At 51.0% G+C, this 19,133-nt stretch overlaps 1 protein-coding gene across 1 annotated transcript in view; it reads right to left on the bottom strand.

The window, feature by feature from the left end:
* LOC140396386 (stabilin-2-like) overlaps positions 1 to 19,133 on the bottom strand; it is a 246,525-nt gene that overhangs the window by 46,457 nt on the left and 180,935 nt on the right. The window contains exons 53-55 of the mRNA XM_072484967.1: positions 4,686 to 4,832; positions 3,206 to 3,262; positions 208 to 334 (exon numbers count right to left, since the gene is read on the bottom strand). Coding sequence (XP_072341068.1) covers positions 208 to 334; positions 3,206 to 3,262; positions 4,686 to 4,832 — 331 coding nt within the window. The remainder of the gene's footprint in view (positions 1 to 207; positions 335 to 3,205; positions 3,263 to 4,685; positions 4,833 to 19,133) is intronic.

Below are 19,133 nucleotides of genomic sequence, written 5' to 3'. Positions count from 1 at the left end.
AGAGCAGAGAGATCTCAAATTATTTTTTGGCTGAAGGAGGTTACAGATGTAGGGAAGGAGCAAGACCATGGGGGAATTTAAAAACAAGGGACAGAAAACAAATGCTGTCCTTGCCGGCATCACTCACAATCCAAGACTCAATGAAACAAATTTGTCTGCATCAGCACACTGTCAAGTCAAATCGCTGGAATTCAAGCCGTCACCCACCTTTACAGTTTTTTCCAAAGTAATTGCTGCAGCATTTAGGTTTCCACATCACAAAGGTACATTGTTGCTTACAGCCATCTATGTCTGCGTAGAAAAAGTTGCGGTAGGTACACTTTATTTTCTCTCCCTGTATTGCAAAACAAAGGGTGAATCCATGCAATTGTCTTTCCCAAGAACAAAAGATGACACAGGCCTAACAAAAAAATGTTTTCAATGATTCCAACAGCATTATTTTTCCAGGAACAGGCTTGAAGTCAATTTATACTTTGGGTTTGAGCAACTTGCCAGGGTAATGGAGCGGAGCGGATAGAATTTCCAGGGAGCTAGCACCAACGCTGTGCACCAAATTGGCCTCCTTCTGCACTGAAAAGTCCAATAGGCCTCGAAATTCTAGAGAAGCTCCTCACCTCCAGTTGGTGGGGAAAGCCACTTAGATAAAAGGGGCAAGTAACCTTCTTGCGCCTCTACACAGAGCTACAGGCCTTTAGTAGGCCATGGAAGCACAATCAGGTTGTCCCTCCTATTCATCTCAAATGGACTCCGGCAAACATCTTGGGCTGGATTCTCCGATTTTGATGCTATGTCCGGAGAAAGTGTCCAGTTCTACGATTAAAAAATCGGCCAGGCCTCAGCACCGACCCTCCAACCGGTGAGGAGCTAGCTGCTGCGCCACGTAAAACAAATGGCCTTTACGAAATAAACGTCCGGAGAATTTCTAAGTCTGTGGCCCCGCATGCGCACGGCGCCGACCTACAGCTGTTGACCCGTACAATATGGCACCGGCCGCATGCGGACCCGGCCTGCCAGATAGTGCCCCCCTGGACACTCACTCGCCAGGCACCCACCAGTCCCCCTAGCCCTCGCCGAAGCCCCACCGGCCAGCGGCACGGCTGCCCCCAACCGGGGCAGCGCTGGACACAGCCCGTAGCCGCCACGCCGGGTTCACGGAAACTGAGAGCACAAGTGAACCGCACCGTCGGGAACTCGGTCCATCGGGGGTGGAGCATTGGGGGAGGGCCTTCAGGTAACGTCCAGAGGCCGTCCCAAAGGTATGCGGCGTACTCCCCGATGACGCCGTTTTGGAGAAGGCGGAGCATCCGAAAGCAGGCGCCGCCCCGATTCGGTCATCGGCAGCACGGTAGCACAGTGGGTAGCACTGTTGCTTCACAGCTCCAGGGTACCAGGTTCGACTCCCTACTTGGGACACTGTCTGTGTGGAATCTGCATGTTCTCCCTGTGTCTGCGTGGGATTTCTCCGGGTGCTCCGGATTCCTCCCCCAAGTCCTGAAAGACGTGCTGTTAGATAATTTGGACATTCTGAATTCTCCCTCCGTGTACCCGAACAGGCGCCGGAGTGTAGCGACTAGGGGCTTTTCACAGTAACTTTATTGCAGTGTTAATGTAAGCCTACTTGTGACAATAAAGATTATTATTATTAAAAAGAGATTCTCCGCCTGATCGCTTATTACGAAATTGGCATCAGGAAACAGAGAATCCCGCCTATGATCTCAGCGGGCCATCAGTCCCCTTATACAGGTGAAACATTTTGGGGTCTTGGCCCAGACTAGTTCACCTTGCTTTTATTGGCATTCACAAAAAAATCTTCAGACATCCCAAAGTGCTTTACAGCTAATGAAGCATTTTTGAAGGGTCTTTCACTGTAGGGAAACACAATCTGCGGATTCTCCGTCTGCGGGATCCTCTGCAGCGCACCCACACCCGTGGGTTTCCCGATGGTGTAGGGATGGCCACAATGAGAAACCGCGTTGGTCAGCTGTGGGTATGGAGAATGGAGAATCCCGATGCCAGCTGGGGCGTACCGCGCCGGAAAACGGGGCTGGCAGGACAGAGAATCTCGTTGAGGAGCCAGTGTGCATAGCCAGGTCCCACACACAACAATGTGATAATGACCAAATTATTTAATGAACTTGCTTCTAGGTAAATCTTGGCCAGGACACCTCTGTTCTTCTTCAAAACAGTGCCGTGGAATTCTTTACTTTCTCATCCAAATGGCAGCACACCTCTGACAGTACAGTACTCCCTCAGTACTGCACTGCAATGGCAGCGTGGAGATTTAATGTTCTATCTCTGGCATTGACCAAGAGGTGAATGTGCGACACAGCTAACACGAACAATGCAATGGGCAGAATTCCCAGTTTCCGACATTAGGGGAACTGAACAGCAGACCAAGGTCTTGCTCCATTATTGCGGTCCATTATGGTCAATTTGCTTTAATCCTTTGCACCCCATCGAATTTCAAAATCTAGGAAAAGATTTTCCCAGGCCATTGGAAGTGGGTTTGGGAGTAAGTGAGTAGGAAAGTTGGAGTGACATTGCGTCCAGGTCTTGGATGGGATGACAATCAAACTGGCTTTGTCGTGGATGATGTCAAGCCTCTCAGCTTGGAGATCTCGGCCGAGCGCCGTTCAGTGCTGGTCCACACAAACGGGGACCAGATGGAACAGTACTCGTGGGGGTCTCCCAGGGGATCGGAGGCCCACAACTGCTTGCCCTCTGGGTAGGGTGGCACCCTGGCACTGCTGGTGCTCCTGGGCACCATGGCACTGCCATGGCTGTTTGATACCTTGATGTTACTCCATGCTCCAAGTGGCAGCTAAACACACACTATGGACTCTGTTCCCATTTGGGTAAATCGCGCTCGGTATTTGTCTTGTGTCGTGTGACTGTAACTTGCCACTTGTCAGCCCAAGCTTGGCTATTGTCCGGATCTTGCTGCATTTGGACAAGGACTGCTTCAATACCTGAGGAATAACAACAGGTGCCGAACAATGTACAATGGTCAGTGAACATCCCCACTTATGACAGAGAGAAGGTCATGGATGAAGAAATTGAAGATGGCTCGGTCGAGGACATTACCCTGAGGCGCCCCTGCAGCAATTCTCACATAATCAGTTCTGGTGACTTCTAACATTTTATTAGAAAGTCAGAGATTTACAGAGCAGTGGAGGCTGGAACTGAAAATAAGTAGTTGCCTTACCTTTGGGCGACTCCCAGAAGGACACGCTGGAGTAATTAGGCAGCTGCCGCAGTCTCCCTATGAGAAATAAAAACAAACATTGTTCTTTTAAAGGCACTTTGAACAAGAAAGATCTTACTTATGTATGGCAGTTCAGAATATACCAAAGCTAGGTTAGTTTGACATGCAGTCACTATTGCAATGCCAGTGACATTGTTCGAGGATTATGAATCATGATTCAGTGGATTATTACTTTCAGACATTAGCTGTTACTCATACAACAATTCACTGCATGAAAGAATAGTGAGTGGAATCTGACCATCTTTGAAGGGTTCATGAAGTCAGGATAAAATATGGACCGCCTGGTTGCCCACCTGCCTAATTTTCCTGGGGGAGCGATAATTAAGAAGCCTGCTCCAGGGGTGCCATCCATTTCGAATGGTGGGTGGGACAGTGTCTTAGCTGTGGTGAGTGGGGTGGCACTCAAAGGAGAGATTGGCGCTGCTATGGCAGGCAGGAGAACACAAAGGAGCTTAAGGTGGAGGCGCTCTCGAATGATGTGTTAAGATTTTATACAATGTCTGGCCACAGCTGGCAGGCTGATTCTGTGGAGGGAGGCCCCCTCAGAAGATCTCAAGCCAGCCAGCCGCAGCAGAGCTACCTCCAGATCAGCAGGAGGCAAGGATGCATACAGGTGCTGAAACTGAAACCAGGGACGGAATTTTACCTGCATTTGGCAGCATTGAAGCTATCGGCACCAACGGCAGCTTTCTCCACATTTCTCCATTTGGCAAGGGGTGGGTCCCACGATGTCACGCTGGTGAGGCGGGCTCTGATTGACCAGGGCGCCATTTTTGTGGCCTGCTCCAAATGTACAAAAGTTCATGTGGGAACACCCCTCGCACAACACTCCTGTCACTGGGTGCACACCATGGGAAACCAGTCGTAATTCACGCTAGGCTGCCCTCGCATGGGGAATGATTCAGACATAGAGGCCTTGACAATGATTGGTAAATGTATTATAATGCTGTTCCCGTTGTTCACCATTGAGGTTCTCAGTATGTCACTGGCAACGGGGACAATTGCTTCCCGCTTTTACATTGGTGCAAAACGGCAATAATAATAATCACTTATTGTCACAAGTAGGCTTCAATGAAGTTACTGTGAAAAGCCCCTAGTCGCCACATTCCGGCGCCTGTTCGGGGAGGCTGGTACGGGAATTGAACCCGTGCTGCTGGCATTGTTCTGCATTACAAGCCAGCTGTTTAGCCCATTGTGCTATCATGGAATGTAGTGTGGGGAGTTGTGATTTACCGCTCCCGTCGCCAGTCTGGCATGGCAAAAAGGGAATAGAAAATCCCACCTCCCTACCCCCTCCCACTGATTTCAAATTTCTCCCTGCCTGTCCTTCAAGCCGGCTTTCACAGTAATGTGCAAAGTCCACCCAACATTTTTTTAAAGAAATCACTTTAGAAAAGATGTCAAGATCACATATACAAACCGGAAAGTCAACGAAGGATAGGACATCACAATGACCACCGACACTTGGAGGAGTCATTAGACATCTGATGCCGTAAGCGACGCCACCATCAAACTCCAGGTATCTCTGTGTAATCTTACAACTCCTTCCGTTCATGTACAATTCACCCTGGGAGCAGAGCATAAAACAAAAGAAATAGAAGTTACACAACCTGAAGAATCAGTACCTCATGGGTGTCGCAACAATTAAATATTGCTTTCAGGTTTTGTGGTCTTGACCTTGTAAATAGGTTGACTGCACTCATTAGACCCTGGGATTCCAGTCAGGAGGTCTTGTGGTGTATTGGGTAGAAGCCCGACGTCTAATCCAAAGGTTATGGGGATTTCAGTCCTACTCCAGTGGCTCCATTTTATAGTAGCGTGGACTGAACGCACGCGCCACCCCCCCAATCCATCCATCCATCTCCCCCTTCTCCCCCCATCCATCTCCCCCTCCTCACCCCCCCCCCCCCCCCCCCCCGCCACACACACACACACACAGCCAAAGCACAGTCATCCAGAGATGACTTACTCTGTGCTAACCTGCCTTGCAGCCATAAAATACCTTGGACTGTTGGACTTACACCCTTCACCCGGGAGGAAGTCCCGCCCTTGGGAGATTGGCAGTGCCAGAGCTAAGTAGTGGACACTGCCGGGATTGCAGGAAGAAGACCAAAGAAGAACAAGACTGCCCCAAGCATGTATGTCCTGGGTTTTGGGGTAGGGACAGATCCCAGGGCGGGGTTGGGATGCAGTGTTCCATCAGGCAACCGGTGCAGAAGGAAGGGGGTGGTGACATCTTGCGGGGGAGAGGGGGGAGTGGTGCCCCCGATTCATGTATGGCTCCCCCCCATATGAGGGCTCCACCCCTCTTTCCTTCCCACCTGTGTTCATCCTGGCCTTGTCCACTCTTGCTCCACTGACCTTGGCAACCGTGTAATGGCATGGACAGAATATTACTCATTTCAATAGGCCTGGGACAAGCCTAAAAGACAATTATTGATTGATTTATAAATAGTGGTCAGGTTGCTTATTCCGGCCTCCACTTATTATGGGTGTTAGTTTGGGGTGTAGCAGGAAGGTCGTGGGCTAGCCCAGTGTTTTTCAAAGTGGGGTTCGCGACCCACGGGTGGGTCTTGGTGTGATGTGAAATGGGTCGCCAAAAGGTCTGCAAAAATGATCCCCGAGGATCGCCTGACACCGTTTCCCATTTTCTCCCTGGGTGAATTCTCGCTGCAGTACAGAGCGTGGCCACATGAGGCTGATGTAGAGGCCGGTGCCGTGGACTTTTTATCTCCCTAGGCCACTCTTATAGTCACCGACAAAAAACAGCCTCCAGTAGCCACTCCCGTTTCTGAAGCAGCTGATCAGCAGGTTAGTCAGCACCTGCACCTACAACCGAAGAGATTTTTAAAAAATCAATTATCTTTAAAATTATTTCCTGCAGATACTCCTCCTGCCCAGAGTTAGTTTCCAGCAGTGCTTCACTTTTTTTCCAGGCCTGCATCTCCCACCCAAAACCAAGTGACTGCCGACTGGAATATGTTTCCACAAGTACCCCAGTTAGTAACTCGTAGCTAGAGCACTGCCATATACAGGATTTCACAGATAATTCTTGTGTAGCGTGTGAGGATCTCCCCACCTTTCAATTGGTCCATTGTCACAAAGCTGATTTATGTTTATCCCATTCTGAACTCGGCACTGGGGCGACGGGCGTGGGTTGGGAACTCCGTCCATCCCAGTCGGGGGGAAATGCATCTGTTCAAGTACAGCTCACACAAAGAGACCAACTTCAGGGTTAACATTCTGAATCGGATGCATGTTTAATGTCTGCCACTGTTACCATTGTCAATTAACCTTGAATATCTGTTACCATTAACATTGTCAGCGCTGGTTCAATTTCTGCGACAGTTAATCTTGTTGATGTCTGTTGAGTTTCAGTTACTCTTAACCTTGTCAATCAGATCATGTTTCAAGTTATGCTGTGTGTGCACAAGGGGTTTGATGTATTTTGTGAGGGCCACGAAGAATCCAGCACGAGTTTTAAGGATACAAAGTAATAACATTTATTTACAATAACATATATATATATAACAGCAGCAACTTCTCTTGCTGCACACTCCTTCCTGCTGGTTCCAAACTGGCCAGCTTTATTTATACATGGAGTTTACTAATGGTTTCTCCGCCCCACTCATTGGGGAAGCTCATACTCCCACAGGATTGTGGGATTGTCATTAGTCCCCAGCCAATGGTAAGCAGGCAGGTTATAACATCCCTCCCCCCCCCCAAAGTCCAAGGAATCCACCGAAGATCCTGGCGAAGGAGGGCGTCGGACTCGTTTTGCCGCAGGCAGGACACCATTTGCACGCGGAGCTGGATCAGGCGGCGTGTAACAAGACGGAGACCAGCGCTTCCGTGATGAACGGCGAAATGGTTGTACATCCACGGCCCGTGGGCCCGAGGATCCCCCCTCTGATGCGTCCTGTGTCTCCATCTCGGAGTCAGAGTCATCTCGGCCTCTGTCATCTCGGCATCTCTATCTTCAAGCGGTTCTGTAACGACCTGCGCAGGCTTTGAGTGAGGCACCAGAGGAAGATTGTGAGGACTACCTTCCCTTGTCTCTGGTCACTGTGGCTGTAGCAATGAGCTCCGGGTGTGGGGAATCTTTGGAAGGGATAGTCTTCGGGACCGAACGTGGTCTACATGTTTGCGCTGGAGACGACCGTGGGCTTGCACCTGGTAAGATATAGGGCCCGTTTGGCAAAAGATTACGCAGGAACCCACTGGGCACCACCAGCAAAATTCTGAATGAACACTGGGTCACTGGGCACAATCTGCCAAATCGGCCGATGCCGAGAAAAACCCTGCCCCTGCCGTTCTTGTGTGCAGCGTATGTTTGCGCCAATGTCTGGGAAAACCATACTAAGGCGGGTGCGAAGTCTCCGGCCCAGTAGGAGTTCTGCGGGAGCTACCCCAGTCACCGCATGGGGGGTGGTCCTATACGAAAACAAAAAGCGAGCCAGTCTCGTGTCCATTGATCCAGAAGACTGCTTCTTTAGGCCTCGTTTGAATGTCTGCACTGCGCGCTCTGCCAACCCATTTGAAGCCGGGTGGTAAGGGGCAGTGCGGATATGGCGAATGCTGTTCACCTTCATGAACCTCGCAAACTCCTCACTCGTGAATGGAGTGCCGTTATCCGTGACCAGCACCTCGGGGAGGCCATGCGTACTAAAAGACGAACGCATCTTCTCAATTGTTGCGCAGGACGTTGTGCCCAGCATCTTATGCACCTCTAGCCATTTAGACTGGGCATCTATTAATAGAACGAACATGGATCCTTGAAAAGGGCCTGCGAAATCCGCATGCAAGCGCGTCCAAGGCCGCCCTGGCCATTCCCAGTGATGTAGGGGCGTGGCCGGCGGAAGCTTCTGATGCTCCTGGCAAATGGAGCAGTTCTGGGCCACCTTCTCAATGTCGGTGTCGAGGCCTGGCCACCAGACATAACTCCGAGCCAACATTTTCATTTTGGTCACACCTGGATGCCCATTGTGCAAGTCTCTTAGTATCAACTCCTGTCCTTTTTCCGGGACAATCACACGCGTCCCCCACAAGAGGATGCCGTCTTCCACGCTGAATTCTGAAAGCTTCGAGGAAAATGCCCGCAACTCGCCTGGGAGCTGTCTATGCTGCCCACCATACAGGACTATGTGCCGAACCTTTGACAGGACTGGCTCCGTCTGGGTCCACTCACGGATCTGTGATGCCGTGACAGGCAAGGTGTCCATAAAATTTAGGGTTACAACCACCTTACCGGTCGTGGGGGTTGACATGGGGCCGGTCGATGAAGGCAATCGGCTCAGTGCGTCGGCATTCGCTATCTGCGTTCCTGGTTTGTGCTCCAGAGAATACTCGTATGCAGCAAGCCCAGCGCTGGATCTGTGCGGAAGCAATGGGCGGTATTGGCTTATCCTCTTTGAAAAGTCCCAGCAGAGGCTTATGATCAGTCACGATAGTGAAATGGCGGCCATACACGTATTGGTGGAAGCGTTTCACCGCAAAAACCACTGCCAGGCCCTCCTTCTCGATCTGCGCGTACTTTTTCTCCGCTACAGTCAATGTACGGGAGGTGAAAGCTATCGGCCGCTCGGCCCCGTTCTCCATTTTGTGGGACAGGACGGCCCCAATACCATACGGGGATGCATCACATGTGACGAGCAAAGGCGTTCCAGGATCATAGTGGGTTAGTCACTCAGACGACGACAATTGTTGCTTTACCCGCCGGAAAGCGGTTTCTTGCGGCTGACCCCAAACCCAGGTGTGATTTTTCTTTAGCAGAAGGTGCAACGGGGCCAGCGTAGTTGCCAGATTGGGGAGGAACTTCCCGTAATAGTTTACGAGACTGGGAAAAGAACGAAGATGCGAAGTGTCAGTCGGGGCGGGGGCCTGTTGAATCGCGCGCACCTTCTCTGCGACGGGGTGCAAACCTTCGCGGTCCACCCGATAACCTAGGTAGACTACTTCCTTTGCCTGAAATACGTACTTTGTGTGACATAAACGGACTCCAGCCTCCGAAAAGCGTCTAAGGACAGCCTCCAGATTTTCCAAATGTTCCTGCTCCGACGTCCCTGTAATCAAAACGTCATCTAAGTAGACAGCGACATGCGGTAAACATCTCAAAATGCCCTCCATAATGCGTTGAAAAATAGCACAGGCAGAGGATACTCCAAATGGCAAACGTGTATATTCATACAGGCCCGGTGTGTATTAATCGTTACATATGGTCGGGAGGCAGGGTCCAGCTCCAACTATAGGTAGGCGTGACTCATATCTAATTTTGTGAACGAGGGTCCGCCTGCAAGCTTCGCGTAGAGATCCTCTATGCGAGGCATTGGATATCGGTCGAGTCGGGAAGCCGTATTCACTGTAAGTTTATAGTCGCCACACAAGCGAACTGTGGCATCTGGCTTCATTACAGGTACAATTGGTGCTGCCCAGTCAGCGAAACGGACGGGCCTGATAATACCCAAACTCTCCAAACGAGTGAGCTCCCCTTCTACCTTCTCGAGCAAGGCGTAAGGCACTGGGCGCACCCGGAAATAGCGCGGCGTGGCTCCTGGTTCGACTTGGATACGGGCTACGGCCCCTTTTATTTTCCCCAAACCAGGCTGGAATACATCTGGGTACCGTCCTAGTATCTCAGTCAACCCTCCAGAAACTGTTTGGAGGATGTGCTGCCATTGCAACCGCAAATGGCGCAACCAGTCCCGACCCAACAGGTTGGGCCCATGGCCGCGCACCACGATAAGTGGGAAACGCCCCTCCTGGCATCCATAAACAACAGGGGTCATTGTAGTTCCTGCAATGTCCAGTGGTTCCCCCGTGTAGGTGGCCAACTTGGCCTGTGAGTCGGTTAATGTAAGGGTCTGTATACCCTGCTTGATGCGGTCGAATGTCCTCTGGGCGATCACGGAGACCGCTGCGCCAGTGTCCAACTCCATCTCAAGTGGGTGACCATTGATCCGTACTGTCACCTTAATGGGGGCCACACGGGGAGCTGCCACACAATGCAGCTGCAGGCAGTCGTCCTCCGTCTCCACGTCCTCAGGAGTAGTTGCCGCAGGTTCATCCACATGGAAGGTACGGCCCCTGGGCTGGTCCCAGTTTTGGTCGGAACGACGCGCCTCTGGCGCCCCCAGGAACGATGTCCGCGACGGGGTCGGCGCCTACAAGTCTGACACGGACATGGCTCCTCATCCATTGGTTCTGGAGAAGGCTCCCTTCGGGGAGGAATGTCCGACGGCCACTGAGGTCGATCCGGACGTCGCCTCGCCCAAGGTACCGCAGGAGTGCGGGGGGACGTTTTTGGATGGAAGGGGTTGTGCCCCAAGGCATGCACCTCCATTCCCTGTAGCTCCTGCACTCTTCGTTCTGCGCTCTCTCGGGACAATACTATTTGAATGGCCTGTTGAAAAGTAAATGTTGGCTCAGCTAACAACTTTCTCTGGGTGGCCGCATTGTTAATATACTCCGCAATCCTGCGTAGCCTGGATAGAAAGTCGGCAAGGGATTCTCCTGGGGTCCTCTCAGCAGTATTAAACTGGTAACGCTGGACTATCGTGGACGGGGTTGGGTTAAAATGTTGCCCCACTAAATTCACAAGTTCATCAAACGTTTTGGTGTCCGGCGCAGCTGGGTACGTAAGGCTCCTAATCACCCCAAACATATGCGGGCCGCAGGCGGTGAGCAATATGACCACCTGGCGCTCGTTTTCGGTGATATTATTTGCCCGGAAATAGTAATGGATCCGTTGTGCGTACTGGTTCCAGCTTTCCAGCGCAGCATCAAAAACATCCAAACGTCCGTACAGAGGCATGGTATAATAGAAAACAACTTCCAACCTGTATCCAACATAAATCCAGGGAAGTGGCTTCAGCAGTGTAGACAGATATTCACTTTAACCCTCGTCGCCAGTTTTGTGAGGGCCATGAAGAATCCCGCATGAGTTTTAAGGATACAAAGTAATAACATTTATTTACAATAACATATATATATAACAGCAGCAGCAACTTCCCTTGCTGCACACTCCTTCCTGCTGGTTCCAAACTGGCCAGCTTTATTTATACATGGAGTTTACTAGTGGTTTCTCCGCCCCCCTCATTGGGGAAGCTCATACTCCCACAGGATTATGGGATTGTCATTAGTCCCCAGCCAATGGTAAGCAGGCAGGTTATAACAATGTATATTTAAAGTGAGCTTTCTGCTCACTTTCTGAGAGACTGACTTTGCGATCAATGGTGAGTCTCCTTCTTTACCCATCAGCCCAAAATCCAGGCATGTCTCCAAGGATTTCCTCATTTCCCCTTCAAACACCTCGGAATTTGCGATCAAAAGTCTTGCACACTGATCTGTGCAGAGATTTTTATTACAAGTTATTTAAATCTCCAAATAACAACAAAAAATAGAAAATATATATATTTTTTTAAAAATATGTTTTATTGAAATTTTTTTCCCAAACAACAATTTTTCCCCTCTTACAAAGCAAACGCAACAATAACAATACAAAAAATTTTTAACAATACACAAGTAACAAAAACCCTGTATCTTTGACCTAAACTAAACTAAACCCCCCCCCCCTCCCCCTGGGTTGCTGCTGCTGGTCATCTGTCTTCCCTCTAACGTTCTCCTAGGTAGTCGAGAAATGGCTGCCACCGCCTGGTGAACCCTTGAGCCGATCCTCTCAGGGCAAACTTTATCTGCTCCAGTTTAATGAACCCCGCCATATCATTTACCCAGGCCTCCAGTCCGGGGGGTTTCGCCTCCTTCCACATGAGTAGGATCCTGCGCCGGGCTACTAGGGATGCAAAGGCCACAACGTCGGCCTCTTTCGCCTCCTGCACTCCCGGCTCTTCCGCAACTCCAAATAGAGCTAACCCCCAGCCTGGTTTGACCCGGGCCTTCACCACCCACGAAATCACTCCCGTCACTCCCTTCCAATACCCTTCCAGTGCCGGGCACGCCCAAAACATATGTGCGTGGTTTGCCGGGCTCCCGCCACACCTCCCACATTTGTCCTCCACTCCAAAGAACCTGCTCAATCTTGCTCCCGTTATGTGTGCTCTATGTAGCACCTTAAATTGAATCAGGCTAAGCCTGGCGCATGAGGAAGAGGAATTTACCCTGCTTAGGGCATCAGCCCACATACCCTCCTCTATCTCCTCCCCTAGTTCTTCTTCCCACTTTCCTTTTAGTTCGCCCACCGACTCCTCCCCCTCTTCCCTCATCTCTCGGTAAATCTCTGACACCTTGCCCTCTCCGACCCACACCCCTGAAAGCACCCTGTCCTGTATCCCCTGTGTCGGGAGCAACGGAAATTCCCTCACCTGTTGTCTAGTAAACGCCCTCACCTGCATTTATCTCAAGAAATTTCCCCGGGGCAATTTATGCTTTTCCTCCAATGCTCCCAAGCTCGCAAAAGTCCCATCTATAAATAAATCTCCCACCCTCCTAATTCCCAACTGGTACCAGCTCTGAAATCCTCCATCCATTCTTCCTGGGGCAAACCTATGGTTGTTCCTGATTGGGGACCCCACCAGGGCTCCCCGCACCCCTCTCTGTCGCCTCCACTGTCCCCAGATATTCAATGTTGCCGCCACCACCGGGTTCGTGGTAAACTTTTTAGGTGAGATAGGTAGCGGCGCCGTCACCAGCGCCTCTAAACTCGTCCCTTTACAGGACTTTCTCTCCAGTCTTTTCCACGCCGCTCCCTCACCCTCCATCATCCATTTACGTATCATTGCCACATTGGCGGCCCAATAGTAATCGCCCAAGTTCGGTAGTGCCAATCCTCCTCTGTCCCTACTACGCTGAAGGAACCCCCTCCTTACTCTCGGAACTTTCCCTGCCCACACGAAGCTCGTGATGCTCCTGTCTATTTTATTAAAAAAGGTCTTGGTGATTAGTATAGGGAGACATTGAAATACAAATAAGAACCTCGGGAAGACCATCATCTTAATTGCTTGCACCCTGCCCGCCAGCGATAGAGGCTGCATGTCCCACCTCTTGAAGTCCTCCTCCATTTGTTCTACCAACCGTGTCAGATTAAGTCTGTGCAAGGTTCCCCAGCTCCTAGCGATCTGAATCCCCAGGTATCGGAAGTTTCTTTCCACTTTCCTTAGAGGCAAGCCTTCTATCTCTCTACTCTGGTCCCCTGGATGTATCACAAATAATTCACTCTTCCCCATGTTTAGCCTATACCCCGAGAAATCCCCGAACCCCCTCAAAATTCGCATAACCTCGATCATCCCCCCCGCTGGGTCCGACACGTATAACAATAGGTCATCCGCGTATAACGAGACTCGGTGTTCTTCTCCCCCTCTAATCACCCCTCTCCATTTCCTGGAGTCTCTCAACGCCATGGCCAGAGGTTCAATTGCCAACGCGAACAACAATGGAGACAGCGGGCATCCCTGTCTTGTTCCCCTATATAGTCGGAAATACTCCGATCTATGTCGACCTGTAACTACGCTTGCTGTTGGAGCCCCATAAAGAAGTCTAACCCAGCTAATAAACCCGTTCCCAAACCCAAACCTCCTTAACACTTCCCATAAATACTCCCACTCCACCCTATCAAATGCCTTCTCTGCGTCCATTGCCGCCACTATCTCTGCCTCCCCCTCCACTGGGGGCATCATTATCACCCCTAATAGTCGTCGCACGTTAACATTCAGTTGTCTCCCTTTTACGAACCCTGTCTGATCTTCGTGCACCACCCCTGGGACACAGTCCTCTATCCTCGATGCCAGTACCTTTGCCAACAATTTGGCGTCCACGTTCAATAATGAAATGGGTCTATAGGACCCGCACTGCAACGGATCTTTATCCCTCTTCAAAATTAACAATATCATCGCCTCCGACATCGTCGGGGGTAGAGTCCCCCCTTTCCTGGCCTCATTGAACGTCCTCACCATCAACGGGGCCAACAAGTCCACATATTTTCTGTAATACTCCACCGGGAACCCGTCTGGTCCTGGGGCCTTCCCTGCTTGCATGCTTCCCAGTCCCTTAATAACCTCGTCCACCTCAATCGGTGCCCCCAGGCCTACCACCCCCCGCTCCTCCACTTTCGGGAACCTCAATTGGTCCAGGAACTGCCGCATCCCCTCCTCTCCCTCTGGGGGTTGAGACCTATACAGTTCCTCATAGAAGGTCTTGAACACCTCATTTATCTTTCCTGCCCTTCGCACCGTGTCTCCCCTTTCGTCTCTAATTCCTCCTATCTCCCTCGCTGCGGCCCTCTTTCGCAATTGATGAGCCAACAGGCGACTAGCCTTTTCCCCATATTCATACCTCCTCCCCTGTGCCTTCCTCCACAGTACCTCCGCCTTTCTGGTGGTCAGAAGGTCAAATTCCGTCTGGAGTCGTCTCCTCTCCCTGTACAATTCCTCCTCCGGGGTCTCTGCAAATTCCCTATCCACCCTTAAAATCTCCCCCAGTAATCTTTCCCTTTCCTTGGCCTCTGTTTTCCTTTTGTGGGCCCCAATGGAGATCAGCTCTCCTCTGACCACCGCTTTTAGTGCTTCCCATACCACTCCCACAGGGACCTCGCCGTCGTCATTGACCTCCAGGTATCTCTCAATACACCCCCGCACTCTTGCACACACTCCCTCATCCGCCATCAGTCCCACATCTAATCGCCAGAGTGTTCTCTGCTCCCTTTCCTCTCCTAATTCCAGGTCCACCCAATGTGGGGCATGATCCGAAACCGCTATGGCTGAGTACTCAGCTTCTTCCACCCTAGAGATCAACGACCTTCCCAAAACAAAAAAATCTATCCGGGAGTACACTTTATGGACATGGGAGAAGAAGGAAAACTCCCTAGCCTTAGGTCTAAGAAATCGCCATGGATCCACTCCCCCCATTTGGTCCATAAACCCCTTAAGTACCTTGGCCGCTGCCGGCCTTCTTCCGGTCCTTGAGCTGGATCTATCTAGCCCCGGATCCAGCACCGTATTAAAGTCCCTTCCTAAAATAAAGTTTCCTACCTCCAGGTCCAGTATACGCCCCAGCATCCGTCTCATAAATCCCGCATCGTCCCAGTTTGGGGCATACACATTAACCAACATGACCTCCATTCCCTCCAGCCTGCCACTCACCATTACATATCTACCTCCGCTATCTGCTACGATGTTCTTTGCTTCAAATGCTACCCGTTTCCCCACCAAAATGGCCACCCCTCTATTCTTTGCGTCCAGTCCTGAGTGGAACACCTGTCCCACCCATCCTTTCCTTAGCCTAACGTGGTCCGCCACCTTTAGGTGCGTCTCTTGGAGCATAACCACGTCTGCCCTTAGTCCTTTCAAATGCGCGAGCACTCGGGCCCTTTTTATCGGTCCGTTCAGGCCTCTCACGTTCCACGTGATCAGCCTCACTAGGGGGCTACCTGCCCCCCTCCCAAGTCGACTAGCCATTACCTTCTCTAGGCCAGTCCCATATCCCGCCTCCGCGCTCCCGCTCGCTCCCCCAGCGTCGCACACCATCCCCGCCCACCCACTCTTTAGCCATTTCCTTTTGGATTTCCGCAGCAGCAACCCAGTTGTCCCCCCCCTCCCCCTCCCTCCCCCTCTCCGCTAGATCTCTTTCTAGCATGATTTCTCCCCCCATATTACTTCCGTAAGTCAGCTGACTTCAACTGACCCCGGCTACTCCTGCTCACTCCTCGACCCCCCTGTGTGGGGAACTCCCATCCGCCTTGCGCCTGTCTTCCCGCCTTATTCTTTCTGGCGCGGGAACATCCCTTTACCTGACCCGCCTCTTATGGCGCAGCTCCCTTTCCCCTCCCCCTCCCCTTCCCCATTCTCCAACTATGTCCCGTCTTTCCCCCCTCACCGGCGCCCACATTTCCCCAATGTCTCCCCCCTTCCCAATTTATTTCTCAATTAACTTCAACCATAACATTAACAATAACATTTCCTGCAGCATCAGTCCCTCAGTTCCGATCCAATTTCTCTTCTTTGATGAAGGTCCATGCTTCCTCCGCCGTCTCGAAATAATGGTGTCTCTCCTGATACGTGACCCATAGTCTTGCCGGCTGCAGCATCCCGAACTTCACCTTCCTTTTATGCAACACCTCTTTGGCTCGGTTGAAGCTCGCCCTCCTTCTCGCCACCTCCGCACTCCAATCCTGGTATACCCGTACCACTGCATTCTCCCATCTGCTACTCCGCACCTTTTTAGCCCATCTCAGGACCTCTTCTCTATCCTTAAGGCGGTAAAATCGCACGATTATCGCCCTGGGTGTTTCTCCCGCTTTTGGTCTTCTCGCCGGAATCCGATTTGCCCACTCCACCTCCAAGGGGCCCGTAGGGGCCTCAGCACTCATCAGTGAGCTCAGCATCATACTTGCGTACGCTCCACAGTCCACTCCTTCCACACCTTCAGGGAGACCCAGTATCCGAAGGTTCTTCCTTCGCGCTCCATTTTCTAGGGCTTCGATCCTTTCAGTACACTTTTTATGAAGTGCCTCGTGCGTCTGTGTCTTAACCGCCAGGCCCAGGATCTCGTCCTCAATATCTGTCACCTTCTGCTCCACCACGCGGAGCTCTGTCTCCTGGGTCTTTAATGTCTCCTTGAGCCCCTCAATTGCCTGTAGCAACGGGGTCAGCACCTCCCTCTTCAGCAGCTCCACGCACCGTCTCACAATTTCATCCTGCTCAGGCCCCCATGTCGCCTGCGCTTTCTCCGCCGCCATCTTGTGCTTCTCTCTTTCTGACCCTTTGGTCGACGATTCCTCGCGCTGCAGCCGCCGCCGCCGGTTTTTTCCTCCTTCGTTTGGGGGGGACTCCCTTCTCACACACCCCACACCGGGTTGCGTCGTCGAAAAATTCCCCGTTGGGGCTCTTAAAAGAGCCCGAAGGTCCGTCGGAGCTGGAGCCGCCGAAGCGTGCGGCTAGCTAGGCATCACCGCAACCGGAAGTCCCTTCAGTGGCCTTGATGGGGTCTTTTCACAGTTGTTCCCTCTGCTGCTAGAATTCACCTTTAATAAAGGCCCTCAGGTCAGCTTGCAGCTTTAAGCTTGCCCTTCCCCCGCCTGCATGCTGGAAGAGGCCCTGTTTATCCTGCAGTTGCAGCCAAATCTTTTACTGTTTCTGACGTGTCTGGCAACCCAGAGACATACCCTTCCTGGGGGACACTGTCGGGGGAATATTGCAGCCTTCGTCCCACACCGGGAAATGTCAAACAAATGCCGTGGGGGCCCTGTAAAAGAGCCCAAAAGTCCGTTCCAAGCAGGAGCTGCCGAATATGCGACCTAGCTCTGCATAGCCGCACCCGGAAGTCGTCAGAAAATATATTTTTATTTACACTTTTATACATTTAATAATACAGAAGTGATAATACAGAACAATGAATGTGATGTCTGAAGAAGTAACTATGGAGAATCTATTGTGAACGTGGCATAGGTTGCGAGTGGCGGCCATTTTGTAAAAATGGGTCACCAGAAAAAAAGTTTGAAAAACACTGGAACAGCCTATGTAAACCTTCGCTGAAAATACATACAGCGGGGGCACATAAAATTCAGCCCTGGGACTTGATGGCCACAGGAGGTGTGTTTAAAGCATCGCCAACCAGATTGATTATCAACCTGTAAATATGTCGAACACACCCAAGGCTATCAGTAACAGTAGTGCAATGGAGTAGTGCATCTCAAATTATAGCCTCTGGCTGCAAGAAAGCGACCAGTTCCAGGATGAATAAGCTGCAGAAACAGGTGTAAAGGTGCCCTTTTCCTGCCTGAGTGCATCTCTGATGTGGGAAACTTTCTATGTTTGTCTTCCAGTTATAATTCCCCGTCTCACCATCAGACCAGCCACTTACGACCACTTACTCAGCTCCAGTGAAGCTCGACGGAAGCTTGAAGAGCAGCACGTCATCTTTCGGCTGAGCTCTCTGCAGCATTCTGGGCACAATGACGGGTTCCACAATTTCAGACCTGAACCACAGCTCCCATTTTGCAGGCAGTCAGAGTAACAACTCTGATGTTCATGTAATCCCTCTTGCTTTTTAAACCTGTCACAGACCTTTCCTTTTGCTCCTTCCTTCCTTTCCTGCCTTTCTCTGGCTCGGTTACATCTCTCATTTTGTTTATCAGTTCGGATGCAAGGTCACAGACATCGCTGTTTCGCAATGGTGGAGGTAGCCCACCATTGGTCAGCGGTCCTGTCAATATGGTTTCCCATCATTCGCACCGTCTGCTGCTGGACAACCCGCTGTGGGGGTGGGGGGCAGGGGGGGTTCATGGTGGGTGGGACCAGAAGATGCCACCAACGGGAACAGATGGAAAATCTCACCCATTAACTGTTACTCCCCACACAGATGCTGAGAGCTTTATCTTTTGTAATTCATCCAGCGTATTTCGCCTTTTGAATTAAGTCTTGATGAATGCGTGCCGCATGTGTCGTTATTATGTTTCACTCTCTGATGCAATGCTTGTAGTGTTTGTGCAACAGTGTGAAGAGGACAACTTTGATTCTACTGCTGCAAAATAGTGGGACTGAAAGTTAAGTTCAAAGGGCCTGAATGTACACAGGGAGGATCTGATTGGGGGGGGGGGAAGAGTTGGGGGAGGGGGGGTGTAGGAGGGGAAGGCAGGGTTGTGGTTAACAAAGCCAGAAATATAGTTGGACTCTGACTGAGTGGTGGGGGTGTCTCAATTAGGGACGGAATCCAGGCCCTCTGGGTCGCACACCACCTTTCGTATCAATGGGAGCTTGAATACTCGATCAAAGGTTAAGTATATGCCAGGTAGATCGGCGGATGTTTAAGTGTGGGCAGTAGCTGATGGAAATAGGCTCCCTGACAGGAAAGTGTTACAAGAAGCAAGTGTGTTATTTACAGGAATTGCATGCATATACATAATATTATTAGCAGATCACCC

This window comes from Scyliorhinus torazame, chromosome 19 (genome assembly GCF_047496885.1).
Source record: "Scyliorhinus torazame isolate Kashiwa2021f chromosome 19, sScyTor2.1, whole genome shotgun sequence".
Classification (NCBI taxonomy): domain Eukaryota; kingdom Metazoa; phylum Chordata; class Chondrichthyes; order Carcharhiniformes; family Scyliorhinidae; genus Scyliorhinus; species Scyliorhinus torazame.
This window is presented reverse-complemented; position numbering and strand designations above follow the sequence as displayed.